This window comes from Charadrius vociferus, unplaced genomic scaffold (assembly GCF_000708025.1).
Source record: "Charadrius vociferus isolate BGI_N301 unplaced genomic scaffold, ASM70802v2 scaffold82, whole genome shotgun sequence".
Lineage (NCBI taxonomy): Eukaryota > Metazoa > Chordata > Aves > Charadriiformes > Charadriidae > Charadrius > Charadrius vociferus.
The window spans coordinates 705,115-720,981 of NW_009647401.1; the positions used below are offsets into that span (position 1 = coordinate 705,115).

General features: G+C 40.0%; 1 protein-coding gene across 1 annotated transcript in view; it reads left to right on the plus strand.

Annotated features, from left to right (window-relative positions):
- Positions 1 to 15,867, plus strand: part of NCOA7 (nuclear receptor coactivator 7) — a 71,373-nt gene that overhangs the window by 12,020 nt on the left and 43,486 nt on the right. The window contains exon 2 of the mRNA XM_009880186.1: positions 9,386 to 9,639. Coding sequence (XP_009878488.1) covers positions 9,386 to 9,639 — 254 coding nt within the window. The remainder of the gene's footprint in view (positions 1 to 9,385; positions 9,640 to 15,867) is intronic.

The following is a 15,867-nucleotide window of genomic DNA, read 5'->3' on the forward strand; positions in this document are numbered from 1 at the left end:
GCAGAGTGCCTTTGAACTGGCAGTGCTGCTTGGAGGAGAAATTTTGTCTCCTCTTTTGGCCTTCTCCTTTGTGTTGATACAAATGCTAGCGCAACCAAGTGGGAATTAAAGGGGAAGCGATCTGATTTTGAAAAATTAATTTATGTATTGGCACTTTTGCTGGGTTATCTTTGTAGATAATTTCCCAGATCTGGTCCCTATGGAGTTGCAAGAAATGCTTGTGAGCAAGAATGGGGACAACTCCTGGGGACACATTAATGGTCAGCAGAGAGTGAGGTGCCTTCTTTTGCTGACGAAAGTGGCTTAAAATGCTTTTTTGAGCTACAAGCTTTGAGCTGAGTGTCCTTTTCCTCGAATAGTACTGTGCTGTTCCTGAATCCCAGGGGTTTGCTGTGCTTTTTGTCCCGTTACTGATTGTTGTGGTTTCAGTCAAGATAAAAGTTAACTTTTTTACTAGCAGCTGGCATAGTGCTGTGTTTTGGATTTGGGATGAGAAATGCTTTTGATAGTGCACTGGTGTTTTTAGTTGTTGCTAGGCAGTCAGGGCCTTTTCTGCTCCTCATGTTGTCCCACTGGCGAGTGGGCTGGGAGGGCACAAGAAGTTGGGAGGGGACACAGCCGGTACAGCTGACGCCAACTGACCAAAGGGATATTCCGTGCCATATGACATCATACTCAGTGTATAAACATGGGGGAAGAAGGAAGCGCGGGATGTTCGGAGTGATGGTGTTTGTCTTCCCAAGTAACCGTTATGTGTGATGGAGCCCTGCTTTCCTGGATGTGGCTGAACACCTGCCTGATGATGGGAGGCAGTGAATTAATTCCTCGTTTTGCTTTGCTTCTGTGTGTAGCTTTTGCTCTAGCTATTAAACTGTCCCATGAGTTTTCTCTCACTTTTACTCTTCCAATTCTCTCCCCCATCCCAACTCAGGGGGTGAGTGAGAGGCTGGATGGGCCCACTTGCTGGGTGGGGGTTCACTGCTGCATTTACCATGCTTTATCTCTGACAGGGGCCGGTCAGAGATGCTTAAGAATGAAAAAAAAGAAAGTGAATGCATGCAGGGATCCTTCATGAGTGTGCCCACAGGTGTACAGGCTTCTAGCAGTTTGTGGTGTAGGTACCTGCTGAGCAAAAATTAAAAAAGACTGTATCCCTGTCTGTGTTCTCCATAGCCTCTCATGGGCCCTGCCATGTTGAATTTTCATAGATGCTTTTTGTACCTGTTTATGTCTTTAGAAAACACAGCATGCCTAAGCTATTTGCTTTTAGCTGCATTTCACCTTCTCTGAAATGATTTCTTGAAAGAATTTAATGTGGTGGCCTTGGTACTTCTCATACAAGAAATACTAAAATACCATTCCCTGAGATTTTTCCCTGGAGGTAGGTTCCAGCTATGTTATCACTGCACAATGTATGGCACATTTCCCATGGATTTTGCTTTAAATGATCGTTGATTTTCATCTTCTGTTTTATCGCTTTGTTGTAAATGTTTATTGCCATTTGAGTTACTAAGCACTGAATTTCCTTCTGACTGCTTTCAGTTGGTTTAATCAATACTAAAACTGCTGCTTGTATTATCAGGGAAATTTGGTAGCTGCCTTTGGGTACCTAAAGGGGGCCTACAGGAAAGATGGGGAGGGACTCTTTATCTGGGAGTGTAGTGATAGGATGAGAGGTAACAGTTTAAACTGAAAGAGGGTAGATTTAGATTAGATAACTGGAAGAAACTCTTTACTGTCAGAGTAGTGAGACACTGGAATAGGCTGCCCAGAGAAGTTGTGGAGGCCCCATCCCTGGAGGTGTTCAAGGCCAGGCTGGATGGGGCTTTGAGCAACCTGGTCTAGTGGGAGGTGTCTCTGCCCATGGCAGGGGGGGTGGAACTAGGTGATTTTTAAGGTCCCTTTCAACACAAACCATTCTGTGATTACCTGATGTGAGAAAACGGGTGTGCAGTGATGACTGTATGGAGCAGTACACATCTCCTACAGCTCTCCATGTACCCTGTTGTCATCTTTCTTTTTTTGGGTTGTTCTCAATTCTTGCACTTTGTTTCCCTATGTTAATCTATTACTAATTTAAAAGGGCCTTCCTCTTTGTTTCATGGAAGTTGAGTTTCTTGAAGAGTGTTCAACTGAGGCGGGGAGGGAGGAGTTTATCAAAGTTTTGGGGAAAACTAGAGATGTGTTTCAGCCAGCCTGATTACCATGTGCTTATTGTCCTTGTCAGATAATCTTAATAGTTTTAATATCATGTGACTCTCCTGACAGAATCCGTGTAGCTTCCCTGTAACTTCCTCCTTTGCCATATAACTGCAGTTTCCTTTTTCTTACAGTTTCAGCCAGCTGATGTCAAGGGGAGTGGTGGCTCGGGGAGCTGGCACTGAGCGTGGGAGAGCAGCTGAAGCCCAGCACCGGCTGCAGGTGACGGGGCAATGCCATTCCTCCCTGGCCAGAGCTTTGGTGCAGGGAGAGTGTCTTGCTGAGCCACTTCAGGAAGAATTTGTTGCATGTGTAGGAGCAGTTTGGGATGACTGATGAACACTACAGTGGGAGAAAGGATCTGGCATCGTTAGCAGAGAAGAGGAGGAGCAGGGTGGGAGTGTGGTAAGAGTCTGGCTGGTACTACGGTGTGGGTTTAACTGAACGAGCCTGTTAAGTGAACTTCAGGCAAAGTTAAAGGAGTCATCCAAAGGGAGTGATTTCTTCATTTAGCCTTCTGCCTAAAGCTGTTATGTGAGAGCCTGCAGTAACTGACGTTGTAAGAGAAGGAATTAAATAGATGTCTAAATCAAACAAAACAGCTTTCCAAAATCCTTTCCCTATGGAAAAGATTTTATTAAATTGTTGTCATGGTAATGGAGTGCTGAATACATCATAAGCTCTTCTGATAAGTAAACAGAAAAGATGGGGATACTTTTTGCCTTTGAAAATAGAAAGTTTATTAAGCTGTGTGGGATCACTGTATTCTTAAATTTAAGAAAATAAAAACTTTATGATAGCTCAAAACTCTTAAGTCTTACCCTGGGAAATGGTAATGTTGCTTTTTCCCCCTAAAGTAAGCATAAGGGGGCTTAAGTGGGATATTTAAAATTCCCTGATATCACTCAGAAGACTGGGGGGAGAAAATAACATATTTTCATTTAATCAAAGACCTTTTTTTCTATCAGAAGGTTACAATGTCTTTAAAATTCCAGAACAGCTTTACTACAAATCCTTCCCTCCACATTACAGATGATGAAAGAGAGGTATAAAGTGACTTGTTCTTGTTTTTGTAAGCTAACGGCAGTATCAGGAAGAAAATGGGCATACCCTGCTTGTCAGTACAGCACTTTACTCTTTGGATCATGCCAACTCTTGAGCATTGCTGATGACTGACCATGTGTGAAACCTGGTTCTGGTATTTATTGTAAATTAGTAACAGGAGTTCCAATAAAAGTGGAAATTTCCAGCTTTGACCTGTGCTACTAATATCAGAGCTTTCTGAAGTTGCTGTTTGACATTTGGAATGACCAGAGTGTGGACACTTTTTGGTGTCTGCAACCACCATACTGCAACCACGCTGTTGTCCTTGATAACTGTTTCAGAGTTCCTTCTTTTCATAGGTTTTTTCCCTCTGCAGTTAATTTTTAAGTCTGTCATAAAAAAAAAAAATTAAATTGTTCCCTCCCTTATTTTTGCCTTAATAGTCTGTTTTAATATAAACATACAGCCTTATGGCTTGCTTATTTCCAAAACAAGATGCATAGCAGCCTGAAATGACTGGTGTTTCATGGAGCGTGCTTTCTTGCAGGGTGGATGCTGTTTAGTTTTAGGAAGATTTCTTACTGCGGATGAACGGTTTTGTATTCATTTGTGTTGTGAAGTGAAAGTAGCCACACTGAGGAAGTCGGGAGTGAAGCCTTATGGTCTGGCAAGCAGTCTGACTTCCTTCGGCTTTGCAAACAGTAATGATTTATTTTGTCTGGGGTTGCTTATTTGTCAGGATTCATCAGGTGGGATGAGAGCACAGCCATGCCCGGAGCTGGCTGAGTCATGCTGGCACTGAGCTGGGTGAAGGGGAGATGGATGATCTGTGTGGGCTGGAATAGAATAGCTGACTAGAATCAGACCAGTGGGTGCCTAACGGGGATTTTTACTCTAAGGTTTCTGTATGTAGGGTTTTTTATAATGACATGAGTTTGATTTATTTAGCTGTTCTGGATGGGTGGAGAAAGGCATGTAGGGTACAAAGAAATTAGTACATATTATATTGAGTGCAGATATTTAAGATGAAAATGGTTAATTCTGAATGAAATAATTGGAGTGTATATAATTTTATATACAAAGGAAATTAGCAGGGTTCTTGATGGGAACAAAACAGATTAAGACGTTTGAAGTGTTTTAAAGTGTTAATCTTATTGCATATATTCATAAATGGATTAAAAACCCACCGTTTGTAGAACATGATCTGTTTGTGCTGTGCAGGATGTTAAGCTGATTGCATGCCAGATATCAAGGCACATTTTAAAGGATGCACATTGTGGAAAATTTCCCAAAAGGAAAACTGTGTCAGCTCCAAGATAAAATGAAGCTTTCTTCTCCCTTCCCCTTTCTTTTTTTATATTTTTAGAGAGCCAGTTTGTTAGATACTTTTGTTTCTAAAGCAAGAGTTGTCTATGTTGTATGGTTTTTATTAATCCAATACATCATAAAAATCATGCCTTATTATCCTATGAATTTTTTAGAACATCCTATGTATGGACTTAGTGCTCTTTGTCTGGGATTAATTATTATATATCAAATGAAGACCTATTCAATTGTTAGTTAGGCATCTCTGTTGAATAAGTGTTAACCAAAACCAAATTTTGGATTTTCTAGAAAAAAAAAGTCAGATTTCCATTTCTTTATTGTCTCAGTGTCAGAGCTGCACAGCTTTACTGGTTGCTTGTATTCTTCTAGTGAAAGTTGTGCAGATAGTATCACCCCTTCTTTCTCTAATCAGGTTTCCTTTTATGCTAACCACCTGCCTTGTTAGTGTAATGGGAAATTCAGACTGTTTTATTCAAAAAAAATGAGATTTCTTTGCCTTTTGTAGGCAGTCAAATAGAATTGGGTCTGGAAGATGAAGTAGGCCATTTCTTGAAATCTTTCCTAGCTCTTTTCCTGTAAGTCAGTGGCTAGCTATTAAGCAGTCAGTTGCAAATTAATTTAAGTGAGCACTGCTGACCTTGTATTTTTAGCTGCCCACTTACTCTGAAATTATGTCAATTTCAGGTCCTTAGTCTTTACTAAATGTTATGAGAATGGTCATTGCGTTGCAGAAAGTTTCTGCTCCCTGTCCTCTGTAGGATAGATGCCCGAAAGATCTCTGCAGCTAAGTCACAGTGCCCATGAAGAACCAGTTTCTCTGATTCTCATGGGACTCAGTGGAAAAGCCTCCATGCCATCTGTTGTGTACAGTAACAGACTGAAAACTTTTACTGGAAAACTCTGTATTTGGACAAACTTAGAAAATGGCTTATCAGTTGTTGCTCAGAAAACATTTTGAGGAGCTGTAAAAGGATGTCTCAGTATAAATTCAGAAGAAATGTTTTGCCTGTCAGAACCAATTAGCTTTAAAAATGTTATCTGACGTCTAAATGAAATTACAGGTGTGTAAGACTCTTTACTCAGAAACCAAAGTGTTTTTGCACATAAGCTGTTTGTTTCTTCTGCCCTCTCTTTTCCTCTCCTTCCTTCCCCCAGCAGCTTTCTTAGTGAAACACAACCTATCCATTGACTCTGATAATGAAAAACAAACATCTTCTGTAGTAACACCTTATCCATTCACTGGAAAAGATACATATGGTTTTGCCTGAAAGGCTGCTTTAGTTGCAAACCTGACACTGGTCAAACTGAGGGGTTTTATTTATCTATTTATTTGGCCTTCAGCTCCCTTTTGCTGTCATAACCATTAGGACAAGACAATGTTAGTTTTATTCAGTTTTAAAACTGAAGAGATCCACTTGAAATATTCCAAAGTAGTTGAAAAAGGAAATAATTTGACAAAGTGTTCTTAAATCCATCTTCCATGGCAGGCCTTGCTGTGAAGGGCAGCAAATAACTGAGAGCTGGGAGAAAAGCTGATGACATCTTCAGCTTCAGACTTCCTCAGGAGGTGATGGGTTTGAAATCTGAGCGGGAGAGGGGCTGGCAGCTTGTGTGGGTGCCCAGTCTGCCTTGCTGGGATGGGCAGGTCAGTGAGAGAGAAGGGCAAGTGGAGGCTGAAGGGGGTGCCTCAAGGGGATGGCGTTTTGTGTAGGATGTGGTAAACCCTCCAACTGTGCTCTTCACAGCCCAATCTCTGCTGCACCGTATCAGTGTGTGTTAATAATGAATTGCCTTGTGTATACAGGATTTTGTATTTGCTTTACTAAGAGAGTGCACATGATGTCAAAAAGCATAATAAATTTGAGGCTGTTGTTATGGTTTTAAATGCTGTCTAAGGCTTGTTTGGGTTCTTTAGGATAATATAGTTGAGGTTTTTCAGGAGTCAGTGGAGGGTTTTGGGTAATTTTGGCCAGGCTTTAGAGATCTCTAAAAGTAGCATCTTCCAAGCAGAGATCATAACCCCAGGCAGAGTTGCAGTATCTGAGTCCTGTGATGAATGTCATGGATATTTGGTCCTCATCTGGTATTTTTTCTAGTGCCGAAGTTGCTGCTTTGAGAGTTGGATGGTCATTGCCTTGAAACAGAGCAGTGGTCAGGAGGAGTAGGCTTTGGTACTACCTGGAAACCTGATGCCTGCTGTGAGGAAGAAATAGAGATTACGGAGTGCCCATATTCTTGATCACTCTTACCTGAAAAGTGCCTGTGGCACTGTTGATTCGCAGCAGCAGGAGTATGCTGGGGATACTGTAGGTTCTCAGTGGACTGTAGTAGGTGGGAATCGGGCAAAATTAAATACTATGGGGAGAAGCATCAGTCTGTTAGTTACGTTGCAGTCAGTCAGTTCAGATGGCTGTTTCTGCTTTCCTCTCTTCTGTCACTAAAGGACCAGTTCTGTTTTAGCTCTTTATTCTTAAAGTTGCCTGGGGCAACTTTGAAAACTCTAGTTCAAATGAGTATGTTTTAAGGAAAATACTGACAGAAGCTGTTAGTATCATCATGAGGACCGTTGACCTCTAGAGAGGTTTTTCTCTTTATTCTTTTTTTTTTTTTTTTTCTCTCCACAAAGGGGTTCTATGTTTCCATTAGCAGCTTTTTTTGTTGTTTTGAGATACTACATTTATATTACAGAAAGCTTCCTTAACAGTTTGTGATCAAAACAAATAGACTAGGAATCTGAGGACAGAAGTCTCTGATGCAGTGTGAGTAGAAACGGGGCTGCCAGTGGGTGCTTGCCAGTTCTCATCTAGTGAAGCAGATGATTTGGATACCCTGTGATATGCACACGTGCAGGATGATTGTTGAGTCACTAGGGTAAAACGTCAGGAATGGGTCTCATTTACAAGTCTGGAATCAAGTACAACCGTGGTAAGGATATGCCATTTCAGTGTAGAGGGCTGCTTTGCAAGGATTTCTGCCAAGGCTAAATATAGACGTTGTGTATGCAATGTGACTGTAATATTTTGTGGTTGCTACAGCAGTCTTTGATCAGGACTGTGGCTTATTAGTCAAAAATAAGCTTCCTTTACATATGCAAATTTTCATTAGTCTAAACAAAATATTTCATTTATTATATAGATGTTTTCACTTTTATCTCTTATAAATACCTGTCGGTTTTCATATGTAGTCAGGACCTAATCTGTAAAGTTTCACACACACTAAATCTCTTTTGCTGTGCAGAGCATGAACTACTACTAGTTGTCTTACAAATCAGTGGGTTTGAATGAATGGGGAACTGCAGCGTCCTCACCGAGTTGGCTGCAGAATGTGAATCTCCTACTGTTATGTTTTGGGAAGCGTTTAAGAAATATGTATACATGTGTATGTGGTAGCCACAGTCTTTGCAAGACAATCTTTTGAAATGTTTCACTGGAAGGTGTTGGTCACAAGTGGTCTGGGAAACTGACCCTTCTCAGAGGTCTCAAGCTGGATATTCTGAACTTGGGAACTGGTTTTAATGGTGTGTAGCCTGAAATATCTTACTATAGTTCTCAAATGCTCTGTGCATTTATTTTTATGTTGTAGCCTGAAAAAATATGATAGCATATAAATATATAGTGTAAGGTATCAATATATATATTTATATTTTTAATGCATTAAGTTTTCCCTTACGTAAATTACTGCTGTGAGATCATGTAACCTTTTCCCATTTGTGGTGACTCATTGATTGTCTGTATTTTCTATGGATAAATTCTTCCTGTGCACGTAACAAAGTTTTTAGCATCAACAAGATTAATATACTACTCCCTTCCTTAGGTACCTTGTAACTAAAAGTTAATGTACTAGAAAGAAGGATCATTAGATAGATTAGGTTTTTTTGTTTGTGTGGTATGTGTGAGTGGCTCTTAACCGAGGACTGTTTTAGTGACACTGACCCTCAGCCTGTAAAGTCAGCCTTTGCTCTCACTAAGCAGTCAGTGCTAAAGATGGTGATTTAGCAGAAAATTCTGTGTTAGGATTCCTGAAGCATCTTTCTCACTTGAGCTGTGCTTTAAGGAGTCTTCTAAAAAGAAAATACTCTTGTTGCTATAGTGACAAGTTGGAATATTTATAGGCAGCTCGTTAAGATTTCTCTCAGAAGAGCTATAGCAGCTGGGAAATGTTCCCGCACAAGCAGTTCGCGGCCACATCGGTTGCGTTGGGGAGGGAGCTACTGGGTGTCACTTGGAGTACCAGGTGGTATGGGTTGTGCGAGAACAGACGTGGAGTAGCATGGGTGGCTGCTGGGAGATAACCTTGGACAAAATGGAAAGAAATAACAAGTTTATATCAAAACAAGTAGCTTCATAAAGCAGGGGCAGTTGACTATGAAATTGTTATGTTAGCTGTTGCATTATAATACATTATGATCTGAGGTTTTATTTTATCTTAAGCTTCATCTTGAAAACATTCGGTATCTTGTTTCTATGTTTAGATATATGATGGTTTAAAACAAAACAACTTTTTCATTATTTTTTTTTGTTTCTTTTTCCCTGTTCCTCCTCCTCCTCAGTAAACAACAGTAAAAACTTTATTACATCTATTACCTTTTTTGTTATTCTTGAGAAGATACCATTGAGATGATGATATGATGATTGAAGAGCATGCTGTGGGATAATCTTAGTTACCATGTTACTGATGCACAGTGTATGGTTTTTACTGAGTTGTAAGGAATTCTGATATTAAATTCATTTTTTTAAAAATCAAGTTAGCAAGTGAGTTCACTTGTCTGTAGAGGTTGGTTACATCTTAATGTTCTGGTTTTATTCTTCATGCATAGTTTGAAAAAGAAAAGGCAAGCCAAACAAAACACCGAAACGGTCTCTGCCAGTTCCCCTGGATCTCCTGTTTCCAAAACACCTTCTGAGAAAGATGATGAAAGTAAAGTTATTTTGGAGCAAATCAGTTCCTCTGAAGACAACTGTAAACTTGCTGGGGAAAAGGAAACGGCTCCAGACAAAGAAAAGAAAAAGAAAAAATACAATCAACTGAAAGACATCAGACGCACAGAACTTAAAAGATACTATAGTACTGGTGAGTTATGTTTATGCTATAGTACTTTGAAATATGTTTTGATAGCTTGATAATGTACTTTTTTCATATTCTATAGGCCTTCCTTAAAAGGATAATTGACTTTGTATATCCCTCCCATAAAAACAAACAAAATTATGTAGTTCTGCATATCATCTGCTTCTAACTGTAACCTTGCAGTTCTTAAAAAAATATGCATTTCTTGTTTCTCAGTTCTAAAACTGTTATAGGCAACAGTTAAGTTTATTATTGCATTTTATTTTGGTTTTCTTTTAAGATTTGTCTTCAGTGTTTTATGGCATTGAGGTTCAGCTTTTTTTGGTGGGGTTGTTTCATAAGTTTTTGTATACTGTTTAAGACTTCATTCTTAATTCATATTCATTTTGTCTGTTGAAGTGTGAACAGGTAAGTAAATTAACTATGTATTTTTAAACAAAGGGCTTGTGTGCTGGAACTCTTGTTCTCCCCCAACTATATCAGTACATCAGTTAATCATAAATACCTTTTTTTAGATATATTCTTGCAAGTAATTCAGAAAAAAATCAGTTTGTGCATAAATATGAGATGAGTCATATACACATCTGTTTGCAGTAATTTGTTAGATACTCTTAAGTGATTTTAGATGTGATATATGAAATCCTCCTTCCAAATTTTCTCTTTGTATTTTGTAGGAATGATCTTTTAGATTAAGGGATCTGTGGTTCCATCTTGGAAGGAATCCTTTTTTTAGAGAGAAGGCAGGCAACAGAAAATTTTAGATATCCTAGAAGGCTTCTTTGCTGCTCACACAATGTGCATGAATGGCTGGCTCCTAAGAAGGAGTTCTCATTAGGATAAGGAAATGAATCAGCAGTAAAAATGTTATGTGTTGACTGGCACAGACAGACTAGTTCACACCTGAAGCTTCTCTTTTATGAAGCAACACAGGCCTTACCAAAAAGAAGATAAATCTTGAAGTAATGTTTCATGGCAAGCTCAAGAGTTTACAGTGATTTATTGATCAGTCCATAATTTTTGGCTGTTTTAAATCTGATGAGATCAATAATCTGGGAACTAAGTGAAAACTTGCATCTCTTTGAAGTTCTGACCACACTGTTCTTGAAATAAAATCTGTAGAAGGAAAACTCGAGAATTGTTAATGAACCTGAGAGCTCTTTCTGTTTTGTTAGTATGCTAGTTTAAAAAAACCCAAACAGACCAAAATATAAACTCCTGTTGCATGCCTAGTAAAGTGCTTCTGCTAAGAGCAGCAATTTATTATTGGCTTGTACCTAAAGGAATTTGGGTGGGGGGTTTTTGTTGGGTTTTTTTTTAGGTAGCTGAATTTCATTTCTCTAGTGTTTCAGTAGTTTTGTGAAGAATGCTGCAACAGCTCCACTTGCGGTGGAAAAATGGGGGAGAAGGGGGATGATGGCATCCCTCTCTGTCTCTCACTGAAGAGTGCTGCAGAGATGGTGAAGGAGAACGTAAAGCTCTCCAGGTTGTCTTTGGCTTGCGATCCAACAGTCAATGCAAACTCAGGTTTTACTGATGTTTGTTTCATAAGCGTTCCCATGTTTTGTGTGGACTGACTGGCATCGTTGAAGGGGTGACTTCAAATGCTACTGGCTGTCATATGGGTGTGCAAAGCCTCTGGGTTCTGCAGAAATACAGAATTTCTGTTGAGAAATACAAGAACTTAGTGCTGCTGTTGAGCTGAGCGCAGACCCAACTGACAAAATCCATAGAGAAACCCCTGTGTTATTTAAAAGCCTGCTTTCAGTTGTTCCTAAATAAAGACTTTTACCCGACTGGAGCATCGAAATTGTGGAAGTGAAAGTTTGAAGAGAGGTGGAAAATAGTTGATTGTGGAGCAAGTGCAATAGCTCCATGTTCCTTAGGCAACTCTGGACGTCATTTCAATGGAATCGTTAGTTGCCATAGTATTAGTCTGCATATCTTACACCTGCCTTCATCCACTGCAGCTGTAGCTGGCAATGGTTACCTGCTTAGCCGTTTGTTACTGATGCTCTCCTGAAAGCTGGCACCTTCTCTAACATCCCGAGCCGTTTCCAAGAGTTCTCCTGACACCCATAGCAGCCTGTACGAACTGGACTTGTTTAGATAGTTAGCCTTTGCCTGCGTGCAGCAGAGGACAAAACCATCCAACTTGCTGAGCTGAGTTCTGCCAGAAGGTGTGCATCCAGCAGTTAGCTGCTGGAAGATGTCTTGGCTGCAGTAATGGGAAGGTGCTGCCAAATCTGTAAAGACTTTATTTTTTTAATTGTTGATACACTTTTGTGTGAAACTGCCTGAGAGGGTCTATCCATGCATATACATCTGTCTTTATTATTTAACATTATGGACGCATATGCCTCATTCTTTTTTTCCCTTTCCACATGACTTTTTCCCTCTGAGTTGTTCCTTTATCGATGTTTCTGAGGTGCTCTGACTAAAATAGTTTCTCTCTCTCACTTATGATTAAGCATTTTTCTGAGTGTGTTTGCACAGGGGCTTGGGGGTTTTGTTTGGTAGTTGTTTTTTTCCAATTACCCAACTTTGACTTAATGTCTAGAGCTTTAGGAAAATGTGATACAGGAATTACTAATTCTTTTTCTAAATGCTTTCTTCACTTTGCCAAAATGCTTGGTTTTCCTAGTCAAAAGAAAGACGTGTTAGATGTAGGAACAGTCTTGCAGATTCTCATCTGTGTGTTGATACGATGATGCACACAAACTTTTTTTTTTTGTGGCTTCTTTTGTGGCTTAATGGAGGTCCTGTTATAAGCTGCTTTGAGCCTGGAGGGGTTGTTTCTATCAGTCTAACAGAATGAAGACCCCTGTCCTCTGAATAATCTCCCTTTCATACTTCACAGAACTGTAAATCCTTCTTTATTGTTCTAAGAGAAACAAGGGAGGGACATCACATGTCTCTGTAATTTGTTCCTTGCACACAATGTCTCTTCATTGGAAACTTGTGAATGCATTTGCATTTATGAATTCATAAATTCTGACAGTGACATCCTTAGTCTTTCACTTTGAATGTCGTTCCTTTTAATGGATGTGTGCAAGGGCTGGTACTCTGTCAGAAGGATTTTGTTGACTTGGTAAATACCTCTTCTCTGGTAGGAAGACTGTCACACAGTTTCTGAAGGCTGTGGAGATCTGGAGGTAGTGGTGCTCCCTACCACACCTTGTAGAAAAGAGAGTGGTTAAAAGACTTCTTATTCTTTGAAGAAGATGGAAACGCAGTGATGGAGCAAGGAGCTCGTTGCCTGGTATCCACCAAGTGCCGTGTTGCGTTAATGCCTGCAGCCGGTGGGTGGCATCGCCGAGCCGAGGAGGAGGGGTTGCGACTCCTGCACCCTCTAGAAAGGGAACCCCAGCATCCCTCTCCCCAGCCAAGGTTGTTCCGTACAGCGTACCTGCTGGCACTGCGGTGGCACCATTACAGATAACCTAGCAGTATGAGGTATTGATCACTTCTCTTGAGGGACTGCTAAATGGCTGAACAGATCCCCCTGCCAGAAGGTTTCTCCTGTGTAACCTCATATTTTCCTTTTCTCTTAGCGCTTGTGTGGTTCTTCATTGGCTCTGTAATTCTGGAATATATTTGTACCATTCAGTCTCCAAATCTCTAAGACAAGGGCAGATATAGCCCTTGTTTTCTTGTCTAAAACAACAGAGGCTCTGATACTGCTTGTTTTCCTTTTCTGAGGACCAATGGAAATAATGCTTCTTTCTCCTTATTTTTGCCTCATCTCATGGCTTATGTGACAATCAGCTGCTTATCTTTGTTTTCTTACCCTTTCTGCTGTTGTTGCTGCGGTGATCTTCTTTCAGACTTCCAAGGATGTGTCTGTCTGGTGCAGTGCAATGGTTGCGTAGGCACCCTGGCTGCTAATACCCAGTGCCCAGGATGCTCTCCCCTTCTTCTTGGAATAACCTGGTTGACCTACTTCAGCTTGGCTGCTTAGTTCGGATGCACTTTCTGTGGGAAGCCTGCTTTGTTGGAAGATGTTGACTTGCAAAGCTTTAATTTTAATTTTTTTTTTCCTCTTTTTTTCTTATGGTTTTCCTTGGTTGAAAATTGAAACTTCCTCCTGCTAATGAGTCCTAGTTTTGTCTTTACTGCCTGGGATGGTTTTTCAACAGTAGGATGCAGTTGAGGACTGAATTTAAGGTGGTAGTCATAAAAAGGTAGACCGTGTTTTATAAAATAAGAAAATCCATGTAAGTTATTGCTGGTACTTAGCTAACTGTAATCAGCCCTAATCTCTAGGGGCTTGATTTGGTCAGCCCTATTTGTGTAGCAAAGTACTTTGTATTCTGAGTAATCCAAGTGATTTACAAACTGGACTACTCAGTGTTACGTGAAGTTAGTTAATACAATGATCAGAGGAACAGTATCTAAATTTTCCCAAGTTCTGAGACCTTGCTTTAGCCTTTGTGTTTCAGGTTGGCTTCAGAGAGCAAAAATTAAAGTAGATGTAAGGGTGGGTGAAAAGTGAAATAATTTGTTTCTTCCAAAGTCAAGTTCTCAAAATTAAAGCAGCGGAGGACAAAGTTTATTTGGTTGTAGTTGTCTGCGTAGAATAACGAGGGGTTTAGAATAACTTACGTATAAGTTTAAACTGGATGTAGTTGGCAGTGGCTGTTTGGGAAGCTTCAGGCACTTGTTATATTAGCATCAGTTGCTGAAATGAATGACTGAAAGGCAGACGGTTTCAGATCACTTGTTTTGGAATAAGAACAAATTATCTCAAATCCCAGAGGATAGGTGTTAAGGCCAACAGGTTATATTCAAGCTGGGTTGTTAATTGGTGTTTACTAGAAACTGTTGCATGAAGAAGGGATGCCTTGTTCGCAGGCAGGAGAATTTGATCTGAGCAGTGAGTACCAGAAATGATGCTGTTAGCACTTAACTTCTGAAGATATGGATGGAAACTTCTTAACACTGCTTGAGCTCCCCATGTGTGGAATCCTCTTCTAATTCTCATCTTGATGGTTAAGCTCCTGTTTGTTGTAAAACTAAGTAAAAGACACAAATAAGCGGAACTTGGTGGTTTGTATGTAATCCTTAGGTATTGCCTATCAACGCATGACAAGTTGTCTCAAAACCTAGGAGGGAAGAGTGAGCTGGTTTTAAGTCTGCTGCTAGAGGGAGGTGAAGCTATATGGATACATAAAACCAAATTTGAATGAAAACTGTGTCCAGTAACATAAAGAAATTTCTTAATTGTGTTAAGAGCAAAAGAGAAAATAACAATAATTTTAGGTCATTATGTGATGCTAGCAGTTGAATCTTCAGTAATTTTCTGGTGTGCATCTGGGCAGCAGGGAGGAGGAAAGGACTAGAAGGAGAATTGATGTATTTGTATCCTCTGGTGTGATTCTGTCTGCTTGAACAGTTAGAAATAAAGGTAAACATTAGCTTAATAGATGTAATCTGTTGTTAATTAGCAGGGCTGCTTTTCACGTAGGAGTCTTAAGAGTTTATTGATGAACCTTCTCGATCGCTGATGTGGCTTTTCTTCAGTAAGCCTTTAAAAAGGGTTCATATAAGATTGTTATATTCCTTCCGTTAATTCTCAATTAGTCAACCAAGGCCAAGTGCTTTTATAAGAATTGTGTTGCTGATGTTACATACTAGTACTTTGTGAGGCCCTTGAGTTTATATTCTAGAACGTCACGAGTTTTAAATTTAGAAGGCATCTGCCTCCAGTAGGATAACTGAACAAGTGTGTTTAGCTCTGAAGGGATCAGTTGCTTGCTGTGTGTGATTTAACACTTTTATGGGTGGGGAAAAAAGGTACCCATCACATTTGCACAAATTTGTAAGCATTGTGAGCAGTGCAGGTTACTAATACTGAGTTACGTGAATTGATTGGTAATTTGGGCACAGGCAAATTACGTGTTTTAAAGGTAGGTTGTAGAACAAAGATTTTCAGGATGAGAAAAATCTGAAAAATTACTTGGGGTACTTGATGTGCATATTTACCTGAGTGCAAATTTGCAGAAGGTTACTTCGGAGGAAGAAACTAGTACAGGTACTTGGAAGGTACCTGCAAGAGAGTAATAGAAATTACGGTGTGACCGGTGCGGAATCACTACATCCCAGCCTGGTGTCCGTGATTCAAGGGCAAAGAAGTGCTAGAGGGTCCATAGGAATGGCTGTGATGTTTCAGACCAGGGTCCATTTAGTGCAGCATTTGTTCTCCCATAAAGGCTGCACCTGGTTGTCTGGGGAAGA